At 37.7% G+C, this 18269-nt stretch overlaps 1 protein-coding gene across 1 annotated transcript; it reads right to left on the bottom strand.

The window, feature by feature from the left end:
• Positions 1 to 11251: 11251 nt before the first annotated feature.
• LOC129278252 (BTB/POZ domain-containing protein KCTD2-like) lies at positions 11252 to 13634 on the bottom strand. The gene has a single exon (XM_064110682.1). It carries the CDS (start codon positions 13508 to 13510, stop codon positions 12590 to 12592), a length of 921 nt encoding a protein of 306 aa, XP_063966752.1. The 5' UTR covers positions 13511 to 13634; the 3' UTR covers positions 11252 to 12589.
• Positions 13635 to 18269: the final 4635 nt, after the last annotated feature.

Genomic DNA, 18269 nt, shown 5'->3' with positions numbered 1-18269 from the left:
GTGAAGTTGATAACTACATCAGCCTGAATGTCGGTGGTAAGACTTTCTGCACATCCCGCACCACGCTAACACGTTTTCCAAACAGTTTCTTCTCGGGTCTGCTTGATTGTGCCTCTGCCAAAGATGACCAAGGAAACTATGAGATCAACCGCAATCCAGAGATTTTCAGACATGTCCTCAATTTCATGAGAAATGACAGGCTCGTTGTTCCCTCCCAATTTGACGACTTCAATCTGCATTTGCTAAAGGAAGAGGCCGACTATTTCATGCTGGATGATCTGAAAACGGCAGTTGAAGAAAAGTTAAAAGCGAAAGGAACTGATTTCGATCCAGCTTTCATGACTGTTGGTTTAAACGTTGGCGGGAAGATCTACTGCACGTCACGGTCTATTCTTAGGAAGTATCCAGAAAGTTTCTTTTCTCGCTTGCTTGACGGAGTCGTTCCATCTGCCAAAGACAAGAAAGGGAACTACATGATTGACAGAGATGGCGACATTTTCGAATATGTTCTGAGTTTCATGCGCTCCAGAAAGCTTCTACTACCAGAAAGTTTTGATGAGCTAGACCTGCTTGAAAATGAGGCAGATTTTTTCTTGCTTGAACCCCTCAAAATCGCAATAAGCAAACGTTTGGAAATGGTTGGATATGTGATAAATGATCGTATTTTCAAGCTAAGGAAAGAGGATGTATTGAGATGTAAGAGTTCTCTGCTGGCTGACATGGTGAACGGCACAGACCATTTTCCTACAGATATCCAAGGGAATCACGTCTTTGAGTGGCCGTTTGTAGATACAATCGACCATATTGTGAATTACATTCGAGTAGGGGGCATCTCCAGAGACATCACTTCGGATGAGCTTCGACTGCTGCGCGACGACGCCCGGGATCTCGAGATAAACAACATCATACACCACTGTCAAAGCCTGGAATTCATGGAACAGAACTGGGAAGAAAGGTCTGTTTTCCTTCACATCTATCACTGGCTGAATGGCCCCTGCATAGCGTATATCAACAAACCCGGCGATTTTCTCATGACTCGTCGCACAAATATCAGCTTGTACAAGTTCCTATTCCGACAGGTCAATGAGATAGAGGTCGGAATCAATGGAAAGGCGTCATTTGGTGAGATAGACCAAATACATTTGTTGAATGGCCGCACTGAAGGGTATGTCACCGTAGATGAAATTGTTTCATATTTCACAGAAAGAGTGGTAGGAGGCGCCGTCTCTGCTGTCGTGAATCGAGTTCCACTTGACGATGACTGCACCCTTATAGAAGTTACCGTCTGAAATGTTTCTACATTGTAGAGTAGGCCTATAGACCTACATGTACCTTTGATTAGTACAGTTTATGTCAACTTGAGATTCAGTTCATTTCTGAAACGTACCTAACTCAAATTTTGAGAAGTTTTTCTTATTTGTACACATTCATGTAGGCCTACATGTCAGGGAGAAGAGTTTCATTTTTTTTTACCTGGTAGAACAAACAAATTCCAGTATGCATGGCTGTACACACTCTTTACAGTATTGACAAGTTTGAATACTTACACCCATGCATGTACTTTTGCTGGAATTTACACATTTGAAAATTATTCCCATGCTGCCTTGTGTATTTTTCGAAAAAAAACAATTCTGTACAATTCCAAATTCCTGTATTCCTGCCTGCCCGTGTGGTATTGACAACTTTAAAAAGTACACCCATGCTTCTGTTGCACACTGTAAGTGTAATAATTTTATTCGAACTGGAAATCATGAACTATCTTCAGCTGAATTTCCTTGTGATACCTGTATAGCCATGTACAATGTAGGCCTATATGTGACACATCTTTTGATGTATTGCATCTCTCAAGCCTAGTTCAGATGCACGATTAGTGTTCAACAAAGGAGTCATATTGCCTTGCTTCTTCATACTATAGAGTACAAAAGTGTGATGTCATCAAATTTCTTTTTTGTGCATTTCAGTATTTTTAAAAATACTTTTTATACCGTATTTTCAGGGAGCATGATGAATAATCTCCAATTTTGACATGAATTGGTCCATGGTTGCAAAAGTTATGACTATATATTGTACAAGATTGATTACCTAATTGGCCCAATGACATGTACAATTACTCTGAACTGGCCTACATGTAGTTCAGTATTGTTTGGATCCAAGCCAATTTGCACTGATCTCAATGTGGCTGTTTTTGCATTCATACAGCCACATCATGAGCCCCTATGGACCGATTCCCACCAAAGATTGGTTGTGGATGTGTTTTATCATGCACTCTTCCCCCCCCCCCTACGTGTAGTCTGCAGGCACAGGCCCTCATTGGAACTTTGATCAACAAGTGTGCCTCCAAGCAAAGACTAGCACATACAAAACTTGCTGTTCCAATACGCGAGAGAGCCTTCAGTACACAAGGCATGAGTAGGCTGCACATTCAAACCCTTAACACAAGCGAAGGGTTTGCCCAGCAGACTATGGATGAGCCGTGGTATAGTGGTTCTGACACTCACCTTGTAAACAGAGGGTCGTGTGTTCGAATCCCACCATGGTCTGGTGTCCTTTGGCAAGGCGTTAATCCACACTTTGCCACTCTCGACCCAGGTGCTAAATGGGTACCGGTAGGATGTGAAAGTCATTTTAGATTGTCCAGTACTGTGTGCTCCTCACCGGCGACTGACTGGAATACTTCCCAGGGAGTGGAGGATGTGCACACATTGTGTGCGGGAATGACTGATTGAATCTGATGACCGGGGTAATTATATATCTGTAAAGCGCTTAGACACGTCGTTCCAATGTATTAAGCGCTATATAAAAGCTGATTATTATTATTACTATTATTTGCGATAACTTTGTCATCCAGTGGTGACTCCCATGTAATTCTTGATCTTGTGTGGCTCTAAGCTATGTTACCAAGGAAGTTACATGTACCATTGTATGTGACCAATCTATGCAACCTGTCTTACAAAGAGTTGCGATTGACCGATCAATTGCAACTACAATGTATGGACGGCCAGCAACGTCAACATGTATTATGCATGTTTGTTCAAAATATTTTCTAACTATGGTGTATATTCTTGCATTCATTGTTTTCTTGAAGATTTACTGTGCTTTTCTTTGCTTACAAAGGACATTTTTGCAAATTTCCTGTAGAAAAAATTATGGTATGGATGGATTTCCATAGAGTTACAATTGATAGGATCAATTGTAACTTTTTGTAAGACGGCCCTGGGCTCCGTCTTAAAAGAGTTGCGATTGATCTGATTAACCTCAACTCTATGGAAATCCAAAACTAGAGGAAATTTCCACAATTGTCCTTTGTAGACCGAGAGATGAACTGTGAATTTTTAAGAAAACACTTACCATGGATGGTAAGTGTATATGTATGAATATAAAACATCTAGAAATAATTTGAGCAAACCTTTATTTTGAGATTTTTACAGTTTTGCCTGCAAGGGCATGTACATGTACGCTAGCTCTTGACTGACCAATCAGAAACATTTTTTGACATCTTACCTCCACCACAAAATTTTGTGTTTGTTACTTTGTTTTAATCCTCCCACAGTCCAATGAACTGCATGTACATGTATGTAATACAAATGTTGTTGAGCTCGGTTGCCAAGCTTTTTCTTATTATGCTGAAGAAGTCATTATTTTTTGTGCCTTCACTTGATTTTATGACATTGCAAGATGATCTGGGCCCGTAACACAAAGCTTTTATAGTGATGAATAGCAAATATGAAAGAACACTTCTGATTGGTTCCTGGTTTGTATTTTTAGTCAAATGCGCGTGTAAAATTCATCTTGATTGGTCAGGTCATTAAGCTATCCTATCTTTCTGTTTGAACTTGAAGAAAAAAATACGTTGCCATTTTTGTACTTTTTATACATTTAATTGAACATTCAGGTCATCATGTACATGCAATTTTACTTTATTGTGGATAATCATTTGGTCAAATTTGTCTAATGAACTACATGTACATGTAGAACAAAAGTTTGAGTCTCTTTTCGTTAGTGTTCCACTGGACTCTACATCATGTTCCCCTGGAGAATTTTTTTTAAATAAAAAAATGTTTGAAAACTCCTACAAATAGAGTGATTTCAGATACATGTTTTGTTTTTAACTCAAAGGATGTGATACTAATGGATTTGGTACTGGTAGCAGGCACTGTGATACACTCTTCAAGTGTACCCTGCAGGCACAGACCCTGATTGAAACTTTGATCAGCAAGTGTGTCTCCACGCAAAGACTAGCACATACAAAAGCGAGGGCCTTCAGTACGCAATGCATGAGTAGGCTGCACATTCAGACCCTTAACTCGAGTGAAGGGTTTGCCCAGCAGACTACTTCAAGTGTACCATAGCTGGTTCAGGGAATGGAATGTTTTAAGGGTGGCATTTTATTCCTTAGGTAAATTCCCATAGGTTTATTCCTAGACTAAACTAGAATTTAAGAACACACTTCTATGGAATGCTGAGTTTCAAACTACTTCCTCCATATTCATGAAAAAGATGATATAACAATTTATTAAAATTGAGAGTATTTCCTTATTCTAATTATTGTGACGAATAACATTTTTTGACACCTTTTTCCAACAGGATTTAAATAAAGAGTTTTCTTGTGTGATGTTCTTGTAATCGTGTTCCTGTATACATCCAGCATTTAAAAAAAGAATAATTTTTTACTTCCTTATTATTGTATTTAGTTTTTTTTTCTTGATTGTAATTAAAATGGCCGTAAATTCTTTTTATTAAAAAGATACTATTTTTTAAAGCTTTGTATACATGTAGATGGAAAGACAAGATGAATTGATAATTTAAGATTGTGATCATTTTAGAAGAATACAAAATAAAATGCTCCTCTTTTTATTTTTAACAAACAAATAGGAGTGAGAATCATGTTACTTTTTGTACTTTTCACTTTTATTATCTGTTCTTTTGCCACTTGATCTCGTAATTTGCAGCACTTGGCCAACCAAATTCCATGCATGAGAAAAGCATTTTCAAAACGTTGATCGGTAACTAATCGGAATCTTTGTTTTATATTAATAGGAGTGGGCTATACATGGGTCAAAAATACTTTTTTTGTAATTTCAATATGACAACAGTTTTTTTTTATTCCTTGTAATGTATCTCAACATGAAATGACAATATTTTTTGTCTCGGGTCCGAGAAAAAAGTGTGCCGGGCCAAAATCCAAAATGGCCGCCAAAACCCCCCAAAATCACAGTTTTGGCCACAACTTTTTTATTTGGTGGTCATTTTCTCTGGTTTTGGTGTCTATTCATATGTTTTGGGGGGCAGGCAATTTGTTTTTCCTATAATTAGTACTTTTAAACCATTATTTGTAGAGTTAAAAGGTAATTACACCTAAATTTTCCCATTTTTATAGCCTTTTTTCAGCCAAGAAAAGTAGGTTTTATCATCCTGGGGTTCTGGGATATTAGATGGTACGAGGTCAACAATAGCAAGCAGCTTCATATACATGTAGCTATATTGCTTTTATTCCTCCACTTTGGGTTTTACGGATATTTGTGAAATATATCTTATTAAATAAAAAAATGTCAATTATCCATTGGGGCTATACAGTATACATATGTACAATGTATTGTACATACATACGGCACTGCATAAATGCATTGGCCACCATGACAGATAACAAGGCTTGTATAAACTATAGTGTCATAGAAATGAGCTCTCAGGTTTAGAATTAGATGCCTCAGAAATTGAAGATATGTTTTGTCTCAGAAATTGAGGACATGTTTTGTCAAATATATATGCTAATTCAGGGGGCGGAGAGAGGTAATTTACACTGTAGCTATTCTGGGCCCCGTTGCATAAAAATTTACCATTATGTTAACTTAACTTAATGGTAACTTGCATGCAATCCTTTATTCTGATTGGCTGTTGATCAGCGTTACCATGATACTAGTAGTTACCTGACCCCATAAACATAGGCCAGTTAGACACCAGAACCAGGTTAAAAAAATAGCCTCCAAATGAAGAAGATATGGCTAAAAATGTGATGTACGTATATACATGTATGTGATATTTACATGTAAGTGTAATTTACGTTGCTGGTTTCACCATGTACATCAGCTGACAAGGAATCAAATTCACAATCTAATTCTAAACCTTTGAAGCTCATTTCTATGACACTATAGTTTATATACAGGCCTTGTCATATGACATGGTGGTCAATGCATGGATATATGCCGTGTAGTATGTACAGTGCATTGTACACCGTATAGCCCCTATGGATAAATGACATTTTCTTTTATTTGATAAGATATATTTCACAAATATCCGTAAAACCCAAAGTGGAGGAATAAAAGCAATATAGCTATATGAAGCTGCTTGCTATTGTTGCCCTCGTACCATCTAATATCCCAGAACCCCAGGATGATAAAACCCACTTTTTGGCTGAAAAAAGGCTACAAAAATGGGAAAATTTAGGTATAATTACCTTTTAACTCTACAAATAATGGTTTAAAAGTACTAATTTTAGGAAAAACAAATTGCCTGCCCCCCAAAACATATGAATAGACACCAAAACCAGAGAAAATGACCACCAAATAAAAAAGTTGTGGCCAAAACTGTGATTTTGGGGGGTTTGGGCGGCCATTTTGGATTTTGGCCCGGCACACTTTTTTCTCGGACCCGAGACAAAAAATATTGTCATTTCATGTTGAGATAAGGTAAAAGGAACACAAAAAAACTGTTCCCACAGTAAAACCAAAATTCACCCATTTATAGCCCACTCCTAATATTAATGACTGATTGCAAACCTTTATGTTACGGTTATAAGTTGACCGACCGGTAGATGTTCATATGCTGACACAATGGCAGTCATTATTGGGGTGTTCGCCATTTGAGAATTATTGTATACATGTACATGTAGCTTACAAATTATTTTAGGAGCAATATTGATGTGTATAATTTTCTTGTCTCAAGAGAGCCAAACACAAGTGTTATATAACACCACAGACATAAGTACTGTGTTTAATTTCTTGTTTTTCATATTCTTGAAAAAGTGTTTGAGATTATTTTTCAAAGATCTTGTTGTGAACTTGTGACGTTTACTGCATGTAAATGAAACAATAGACATGCTTTATTTGTTATCCTTACAGCATTATTTTTTATATAGTAAAGTAATATTTCATTCGATCCAACAGTTGTGAATGAGTACTTTTGTGTGATATCTAATTCTGTTATTCTTCTTAAAACTATGCATGGTGTGTTTTAATTTCAATGGTCTGAATGTGTGATGAGAAAGACGGGAAATGGGGAGAGGGGTATATTCGGAGAAGGGATACATGTCAAAAGAGTGAGGAAAGGCGAGGAAAGGAAATGTTTCCTCCTTAAGAGAGAAGCTGATCTGTGTTCGTGAATAAAAGAAAGAGAGTCAAAGACAGAATAGATGGGTCCGTGGGTGAAACCTCAAACGGAGAACTACGCAAAAAATAATGATGAGTTTGTGAGAATGAAAGATTTTATTTAATACAAATGTAATTATTTAAAGGTCAAGTCCACCCCAGACAAATTTTGATTTGAATGAATAGAGAAAAATCATTTCATATCATAAAATACAAAAGAAATAGTGAGTGGGTGACGTCATCCCATTTTCATACCAACCAGGATATGCATATAACTGTTTTGTGAAATTAAGCGAAACTTTCTTATTTCACATCCGATTTTGATGAAATATTCAGTGTTATGATTGTTGGATTTTTCCCTTTTTATTTGAATTAACTTTTTGTTGGGGTGGACTTGTCCTTTAAAAAAATAAACTGGTGAGGGTGGGGAAAAACCCCGAGAAAATAGGATGAGATGAGAAACAATTCCCTGATGGGAGGTTATTTCAAGGAGGCCTGCATTAAAGTGGAAGGGTGCAAATTTTGTTTATAATTTGTTACCATGATAAAGTTGACACAGGTCCCAAGATGAGGCAAAAATTGTTTTAAAGAAATACTCTCAGATAAAAATAAGTCGTTTTTAAGCAACAGTTTCTAGGTTCATAACTATGTTAACCAACCTTGTATGTTGGTTAACATATTTCTGTGAGTGAGGGTGAGGAACTGCATGTGCACGAGATGGCTTACATGTACGTATCTCTCCCCCCTGCCTCCCCCTCCTCTCTCTCTTTCTCTCTCTCCCCCTCTTGAAATCAAATCAAATTTTTAGAGTGGAATGAGCAATAAGAGTGAGTCGCACGAACTCAGATCAGTAAGTAATATTAGTCTTTATATGAATATAATAAAGGCGATGAATTTTGGATGTCCATGAAAGGGGGCCGTTCTTATGAGATATAGAGGGCGCAAGATATGAAACAAATATGTTTGCCATTGAGTATACCATTTGGATACGGAATGCATCAATACTGGCCCATTCTGCAATTATCCTTTGCAGAATTTAAACAACATAACATTAACATTTACAACGCCATACGGCTTTGTTTGGAAAGGAAAAAAAAAAATTTATCATATGGAGCAGTATGACGCATCTATAAATCGCGTTATAAAAATTAAAACGCGCCCAGACAATAATGAAATTGAGCATCTTTCATACGTATGGCTCTGGTTAAAGGAAATCAAAAGCGAAGAATAGAAGCAATCTTGTTGGAAAAAGTAAAATGAGAGGAACAATTTAAAACAAATTTCATCAAAATTGGTTATGAAATAAGCAAGTTTTTGACGTTTAAAAAGTCTTGTACTTTCTATGGGGATTCTCAAATTGGCAAGCGTGCTACAAAATGGCTGATTTTGTGGACAACTCTCCACTTGCTTTGTACACAAATTTTCAGATTTTCCTCATTATCTTTCAAATTGCATCTTGCCTCCTTCTGAGCACAACATGTCATGGGAAAATATAATTCACACCACATATGTCAAGGTCAGGAGGAGATAATGTGAAACATTTAAAATAAAGGGGAAAATAAAACAAGTTGTATAACTCCTCTCATTTTATTCTTTCTGATAAGATATTTGGTGTCCTTTATCTTTTGGTTCATCACACTGATTACACGTGCTTTTTTCTTTTTTTTTGTTATTTTTTTTGCTTTGTTTTGCTTTCTGTTCCTCCCCAATGAGACACATCGCGGATATAAAGTACGCAAAAACCATAAACAACGAAATACCATTATTGGAATTTTAATAGTTTTGATCTCTATTTACAAGATTCACACAACTTCCTAAATATGATATTGTTTACGAACTACATGAATATAAAATAAACAATTATTTCGACACCTTCTCAAAGCCAATATCTACAAACATAGTCCATTAAAATGTATTAAGTCAAGTAAGTTACACAATTGTTTTGTTTGTATACATATTCATACATTGATATCTGTTTTTCAATAATATTACTCCTAATCATTTTTCATAATTTATACAGCAAAATTAAGTAGATTCATTAACATCCCTTTGACACAGTTAAATCAAAATACATAAAGCTATTATCTTCAGGGTTAGTCGTAAGTAATTAGATAATGACTCATGAGCAATCGTGAAATTCTATTTCAGTTGTCGTTAAAATACTTTGAAATATATTTTGATGGGGGCGATATTAATCAAATCTGCATATTCCAACTTTTTCTAAAATATATCATGATTGAGGGAACGCATTTTGGCTTTCCATACATCTACCGCAGTCATCCGTATCTTGTTAGTAAATTGAAATCACAATCATAATTGTGGATATGATATTGATTTTATTGTTTTCAGAAATTGAAGTTTCTTCGATTTGAAAAACCAAAGCAGTGTTCAGCTTTACTTTTCAAAAAACATTGTTGATTTGTTTAAAATATTTACTTTTAGAAACAGGTGAACCACAAAATTTCTTTATTCATCATGTTTCTTTTGCAGAAAATGTTAGACACTGATAGTGTATTTGTATGAGTTAAATAAGGGGAAATTAAATGATACCATGACTTGAATCGGATTAAAGAGATAATGAATTTTAATCTCATTATTCATGAACTGTTTCTTAATTTTACAAATTACCCTTAAAAACTCATACCACAAAAGTACCATTAAGAAACTATATAACACAAAGTCATTTTTTCACTTTAAAGAATGAAGTTTGTATTTACAAAATGTGAACCTCATAAAGAAACATATTAAAGCCTACCAACTGTCTGAAGCAAAATATATAGTTACACCGTTCATGTTAAAGTGATCATAGAAGATTTGTTTTTAAAAATAATACATAAATTATTCCACATTGTCGTCTAAATTGTAATATATTACATGACTACAGCCATTCAGTAAGCTCATTCCTATTACACACATTCACGACTTCAAGCTCAAAAGCAGTATCGATCTTAATTTTGAAATCAATACGGTTTTGAGAAATCCATCAAGAAGAAGTTTACATAATTTGTGTACAATTTACATGATTTGTTGACATCACTAAGCACTATGTATACCCGCAAATTCAATCTACACACAAAACATTGTCTCATATATAGGCGGCGGAAGCGGGGGGTCCTGCCCCCCTAAATTTGAGGTGGGGGATGGACCCCCCCCCCCAAAAAAAAAAAATAATAATAATAATAATAATAAAATTTAATAAAAAAAAAATATGTTGATAACCTTTTTTTTGGCTTGTTCAATTTTTACCTGAGTGTGTCCATCCCAAAATTTCAGGTGGACCCCCCAATTTTTTTGGCTTCCGCCACCAATGGTCTCGTAGAACTAAAAACTCCACTAAAAGGCCAATACATGCATAGTTATACGAAATTAAGTAAAGATTTATATTATTCTACCATGAATTTTATTTGATTATTAATGTGGTTACATTCTATTTGTAATATTCAAAATTCAGATCAATATTTAATTGTACGGTGAAGTATCGACAAATTCTGGGTCCCGTCTTACAAAGAGTTACGATTGATCGGATCAATCTCAACTCTATGGAAATCCATTAGTGTCATAATTTCTTTCTACTGGAAATCTGCACAATGTCCTTTGTAAACAAAGAGAAGTGCACTGAATTTCCACGAAAATTATGAATGTGTGAATACACATCATATTTAGAAAATGTTTTGAACAAACATGATTTTAGATGTTGATGTTGCTGGCTTTCCATAGTTGCGGTTGATTTGATCAATCGTAACTCTTCGTAAGACGGGGCCCTATATAGCCCTAGGTTATATGCTAGGTCAGTAGCGGACCGTGACCCGGAGGAGACAAAGCATGAGGGGCACTGCATTGTCTGTGAACAATGCTGTGCACCCCCCCCCCCCCCCAATGCTTTGTCTCCTCCGGGTCACGGTCCGCCACTGTGCTAGGTTTCCTATAGATTTCATTTGATTTCCACATTTCAATAATAATAGTATACATGTACAAGCATACTCATATTTCAACATTACATAACAATGAGCATACATTTCCATCTTAATATAATAATATATAGCATTATATTCTAATTGAATCAATGAGGCGCGATAGCTCAGTCGGTAGAGCGGGGGACTCATATTCCGGTGACCAGGATTCGATTCCCACTTGGTGCGCTAGTGCCCTTTGGTAAGGCATTAATCCTCAGTACCAGGTCCTTCGGAGAGGAGCTTAAGCCGTCGGTCCTCTGGTTGCTTGCTTACAAGCATTCATGCTTTCTTAGCAATCAGGTAAAAAATCACCACCATTTATTGTTAATTATTAAATATAAACGGTACTTGGAATTTTTGTCTCTTTTCATTGTTAAAACATGTATATGAACTAATTATAATATACATATAAATCAATTTGAAAAAATGTGAGAGGCCACTATCTTAAAGTAGGAGCTTGAATTTGATAGAGGGCCTCGAAAAATTTAATGGAATTGAATTGACTTGAATAATACCTTCTTATATTATTTTCCTAAATGTCTTCACTACTAAATGTCAGGTTTAAAACAAGGGTAGCGCCAGTGTGTTTTGAAACTGGGAGGGTAAAAAATGATAAATTTACTGACACTAAGACTTCATTTTGATTCACCGAGAAATGGAGGTATTCTAAAATCGACACTTTTCCAACGCTCTATTTCTTCCGTTTACATTTTACAGCTGTTTTACCCTATTTTTCGCTCACACGAATAATCAAATTGGATCGCCCTGTCCCCTACCCCCCCCCCTCATACACACACTCACTAATTGTGGCATTGCTCCTACTGTGCTAAGAGGCGTTAAAACTGATTAGAGGTACTAGCAGACGTAGAGTGAAACTACCAATCAAACTACAAACATGTCTCTGATAGAGTCTGAACGCCCTAATTAACACCCATTGAGTCTGAACGCCCTGAACTTCTGAACACCTATAGGCCTACTGAATTAGAAAGTGTGAACACCCACACCCGGAAGGATATCAACTGCTTAAGCGACATGAGCCCCAGTGCATAAAAAAATTACTATTATGTTAAATTTGCCATCCATGGTAACAATGCTCCACAGCCAGTCAAAATCATAGATTCCATGTGAGTTACCATCGGATGGTCCATGTTTTATGCAACGGGATAAGACTGCCCCTTGGCCCTTCCTTCTCCTCTTGTACCCAGAGGCACCACTTTACAATATACATTTTTTTATACAAAGGACAGGGACCGCAAGATATCCGATCTTATAGGATTAAGCTGTAAACTGCAACTTGGTCCAGCCGTTACTCAGCGGAACCTCCCTTGGTCTTTGTTTCGCACCAAGCTTTTCGCGAATGATCGGAATGATACCTGTATGTTCTTTTGTGCAGAGTGAGAAACCAGACAGCCCGACAAACGAAGATGCGCCAGCCAGATCTGTTGGATCGTGTTTAAAGGTTATATATTTGGAACATATCTCGGAGATATTCCAGGATGAGAACCATCCGTCTATCTTAGCTTTGTTGGCATAGATGACACATTGGTCACTGCCATCATGGTAGAAGAGGTGGAGATTCAGGCAACCTTTGTCTAATATCTTCATTAAACGGAAGCTTTCAACGTGGTGTACCAGCATGTCGAGCCCAAAGTACTCCCCCTCCTTTTTCAGTTGTTCGAATTCTGTCATGTTAAAGAAGAGGCCACCGTCTCGAAGGTAACGCATGACATATCGGAACAAGCTCGCATCTCTGTCGACCAGGTAGTTGCCAAGTGCATCTCGAGGAACGATCTTCCTTCCGTCCAGCATCTTGTCGAAGAAGGAGTCCTTTTCCCTCGTCGCCTCTTTAATAGTCATCCGGAAGGTCCTGCCACCAACCCTCAGACCGATCTCTCCACGTGTCTCTTCTTCAATGGCTTTCTGGAGAGCAAAAAGTTTGAAGAACTTAGCTTCGCACAGGAGCAAATCATATTCACAAAACCCAGCAGGAAGCACCAGTTTCCTGCATCTCAAGAAATTGAGTACATGGCGAAAGACCTTTCCATCCCGATCTAGAACGTACTGTCCTTGTTCATTTATCGCAGACGCACCGCCTTTCAGCAAGCTTGGGAAAATACTGTCCGTGTATCGTTCGAGGGTTGATTTATTTGTTTGATATATCTTCCCACCAACATTCAAAATCAAAGAATCTGCCATTTTCTTGATATCCCTTCGATCATAAGTTTTAGAATCCTATAACGTTGAGTTTTTTGCGATGTCGTTTCCCACGAAAACTGCTACAACATTTTAGACCTGCAGAGTCACAAGTAATGACAACATCGCCAAGTAATAATGTCGAAAAAAGTGATTAACACGTCATTACAACGAGTGCGCAAGCTCAGTACACTGCACGCCCATTCTGACAATGGGTTTTACCAGTGGGTAATCCCCACATTGGCAAACGTCTGTCGCAAGACCAGACATCGACACCGAAAGAGTGTCTTTATTTCACAATATTTTAGGGGGTTTTCGCTCAGTGGATTCAAGAACAGAAGAAAAAAAAAAACGTTGTCAAATGCCCGTCATGAAAAATAACAACAAACAAGGGTTTGTCGAAAATAGGTGTATCAACAGGTTTGGAGTTTAGTCTTCGATTCTGGACAAACGGTGCATTTGCAGTTTTTATCAGCTCTGCACAGCAAAAACTGTGGTGTTAACCGGTGTACATAGAGGACCAAACCAGTTACTTTACACCGGTGTTAAATTGACAGTGTTGGTTAAACACCTTTGGTTGTTATTACAACACTTTTGTTGGTTGTTACATTTACACTCTTGGGTGTTATGTTCAATCTCTAGGGTGTAATTTTAACACTTCAGGGTGTGGTCCTCTGTTAACACCAACTGGTGTCAGTTTTAACACCACAGTTTTTACAGTGCAATATCTGGCGTGTCTTAAACAATAAAGAGCTAGCTATATTTTTTGTAGGTCACATGTTATTGTGAAATGATAGGGGAATACCCGGTGACATCATGATGACCATGAAATATCTCTAAAATAGCTCTTAAATACAAAATATGATACCAATGGCATCGCATTTTATTCTCGCAATTATGAGCAAGCCATAGGCCAATGATTAGAGATGGAGAAATCTGAGTGGGAAAACCCGGTGATCGGATCAGAAAATATTGTTTATTTGACAAAGCCAATCGTTATATTGGTTCGAAAAAGAAACGTTTGCACATGACATCATCAGCACATCTATAGTGCGTCCCAGAAAAAAAAACTAAATCGAGATTAAGCGATGATTTATCATAACTTAATCACAAATACAATAGACAAATGACCTACCAATATAAAGCTTAGAATCTCCTCTTTCATCTGATATTACTTAGATTATTCCCATTCACGCATGAGTGAGCAAAAACAATTTGAAGAAAGGATACCAAAAATTCATTTGGCGGGGGTAGCTGAATTTCAAAAAGAAAATCACATGCCTAAAAAGTTCAATATCTGCTCTTTTTTTTGATACCTTAACCTAAAAAATGGTCAAGAAGTAAAAAAGTTATGTTCCTTCGAAAAAATGCTTGTATTTCCATAATTTCACAAAATAAACGTGTTTTCATCGGTTTCCCACAGAAGCTCTCGCATGGTTAACACAAGACTTAATGCATGGCTGATCGTCAACAAAACGGAGTGTGGAAGTGAGTTTGAACGCTAGCCTGTAGAACCTCTTAATTTTGTGAAATTATTGAAATTCAAGCCTTATTTCAAATAACCAGAACTTTGTTATTTCTTGACCATTTTCTTTTATTGAGGTATCAAATTAAAGAGCAGATATTGAACCTTTCAAAATGTGGTTTTCTTTTTGAAACCCAGATACAGCCCGACAAATGGCTTTTTGGTATCCCCTCTTCAAATTGTTTTTGCTCACTCATGCGTGAATTAGAAATAATCTAATTAATTTCAGATGAAAGAGGAGATTCTAAGCTTTACAATGGTAGGTCATTTGCCGATTGTATTTGTGATTAATTTACGATAAATCATCGATAAATCTCGGTATCTTTTTTGTGGGGCGCACTATTGATGGTGACAGCCCGCGAGACCGACTTTTTTCACCTTCATCGGCTTTCGACGGGACTGGCTAAGTTTTCACTCTCCTTTCCGATGCCAAGCTTACTCTGTATCCACCATTATTATCGCTTCTCACACACGTCATACAAAATAAAATCCCTCATAAAGCGACACAATGAAGACTGAGGAATGTTTGCAGACACCGCAGAAAAAAAGGTTCAATAAAAAATATTGCAATGTTTTAAAGAGCGCCACCTTGCGTTGCGTTGAACGTCTGTCAAATTTTGTTTTAAAATACTGTATTAAACTTGAATCTCTGTCATTGATTATCACCTGGAAATGGATTTGAGAGATCATTGAGGGTCTATATAATAACAACACAAAGGCGTCGAAGGTGTCGGAATCTCAAAGGGCCCGTTTCATAAAGAGTACAGCTATATTTATGAAATTAATGTTTATTAACATTGATGTTAATGTTTGCTTTTTAGTGGATCCCCCTCATTTCCATTTATGCTCTATATTATACTATTTTTTCTGTTTTTTTTTTTTTACGAAGTAAGAATGCCCTTCTGTAAAATTGTACTTGATTTGTATTACTTTATATTACTTTGTATTATGTTTTTTGAATGGAAATGAAATAAAAGAATTGAATTGAATTGAATTGAAATTGAAAAATGTTTATTAATGTTTATGAAACTAATGTTTATGAAAAATAAAATGGAAGAAAATAAATGTTAATTTGAAATTGAAAATTGAAATGGTAAACATTGCCATCATAACTGCCAAGGAAACCTTGATCGCGATTGGCTGCTGAGCCTGGAGCTTCATAAGTCTTTTTTTAATAACCTAAAATGTTCCAAAGTGGCTGTTAAAGGTTATTTAGAGCCTCATGGACCGAGGCCCTGAAGGTGGGCCCTATATACAGGACAAGCACCCTCTATGGGGAAGTACAATGTGACGTTGCTTACCCCCAATATGCCCCCTTTTGCTCCCCACTTGTCTTGAGCCCCCCCCCCTCCCCCTTGTCATTACCACAGTTTCGCCAAATGCTAATCATGCTGGGATAAATCCAGTTCATAATCATTCTATTTTGTGTCTTTTGTTGTCTGCATTTTGTTTTCATTTACAAATCAGTCGAGTGACTGCTTTCGACATACCAGCAAACAATAAATATACCAGGGGCCGCGGAACGGTTTTCAAAGCGGGGGGGGGGGGCTGACCATGCAAAAAAATCACAATTGTATGGTCATTTTTACGTTTTTGTTTATGGTTTTGGAACAAAGTGAGGGCTGAACCCCCACCCCCAGCCCCCCGCTTCCGCGGCCCCTGTAAATACTAGTCCTCCATCCAAATCTTTTTCGGCGTTGGCGGGGTTTTCAAGCCGTATTACCGTACAGAACCACAGTATGCGAAGGTGCCCGCATCATCACGAAAGCCATAGACAAATCAGCTGGAGCTTCATTGTGCGATCGAATGAATGATTTCATTACACAAGGGATAGAGGCAATCTTCTATCAACGCACGTTTAGCACACGTATCGTGTTTTCATTTTGCTGGATACTCAACAAATGCCCCATTTTCGCCTTTTGACAAAAAACTCCTGTTATTGGGAATAAGTGAACCACAAATTCGGCTCAATTTGTAAATGACAATACGGAGCTAGCCTTGATTTTTGAGTGCAGTCGATCTTTTTTTTATTCGGATTGGAGAGATTTAGTACCGAACAACAATTATTGGTATTCGTGCTCGCATCGCAGGCGGCTGACAGAGGCATCCATTCACGTGGGAAACGGTGGCTTTATTACAAGATTCATTGATTCAAAGTTTGGCTTCACGTCCCAATATTCGATCATCTCATATTTATCCCCGTGATTCTGTGGTAGTTCAGCGCAGACGATTTGTTGATGTATAATGCGGATATCATGGCGGAACCAGTAGATACTGTGCCGCCGCTTCCCCCGCGGTACCGCTTTCGGGACCTGGTATGGGGTGAACACTACGACGAGGACAGGTAAGCAAATACTAGAGCAATCTTGGAAACACGTGGACCTACCCTACCATGGCCATGTTGCAATGTCATATCATGTCGATAGAGCTTGTTTTGGGGCCTGTCAGAATTTAACTAGATCACACAGATGCAGACAATAAATTAACAATGATAAAGTGAAAGGGATCATGACGGGGGGGGGGGGGGGATGAATGAAGCCCCCCTTGTTATTTTGCAGTCCCTGGGATAGATCCCCCTTCCCCCAACCTGTCCAAGATTTCACTTTTGGTATGAGGGAGGGGGGGGGGGAGGTTGAGTAATCGATATGAAGACCTGGGGAGTGTTTCATCAACATTTTCATCCGACAAGTTGTCAGATCTGACATCTTTCTCTGATGTTGATTGGCTGAGAGGTACTGTTAGTGTTACTATGGTAACTGTCGGATGAAATGGGACTTGTCGGATAAAACGTCCGACAAGTCCTTTCATGAAACGCCCCCCAGTTAGTAAACCACACATGTGTAATATGTATGGGCCTATGATAGTAAATCCCTTTATAACCGCTTTGGGGTCAGGTGGTGATATGTCAGAACTGGTAGACACTTCCATCTGCTTTCTGGGAGGAAAAAAAAAAATCGTGATTTGCAAGAGGAGGGGGGGGGGGGCTGACGGGGTAACCATGACAAACTGTAGAAGTGGAAAGGCCCATAATGATTGGGCTCATGATCACCACACTGTCAGCAATACCTTGTATGAGGAGATGTGTCTGATAATGGTAATGTCTGAATTAACACACACCTTGTGCATGTAATCCGTTGCCTTCCAATGGTAACTATTACCATGGTAACGCTGATCAAAAGCCAATCAGAATCAAGGATTCCATGCAAGTTACCATGGGATGGCAAAGTTACTATAATG

Source organism: Lytechinus pictus, chromosome 15, assembly GCF_037042905.1.
Source record: "Lytechinus pictus isolate F3 Inbred chromosome 15, Lp3.0, whole genome shotgun sequence".
Classification (NCBI taxonomy): domain Eukaryota; kingdom Metazoa; phylum Echinodermata; class Echinoidea; order Temnopleuroida; family Toxopneustidae; genus Lytechinus; species Lytechinus pictus.
Note: the sequence above shows the minus strand (reverse complement) of the source record. Positions and strands in the feature narration are given on the sequence as shown.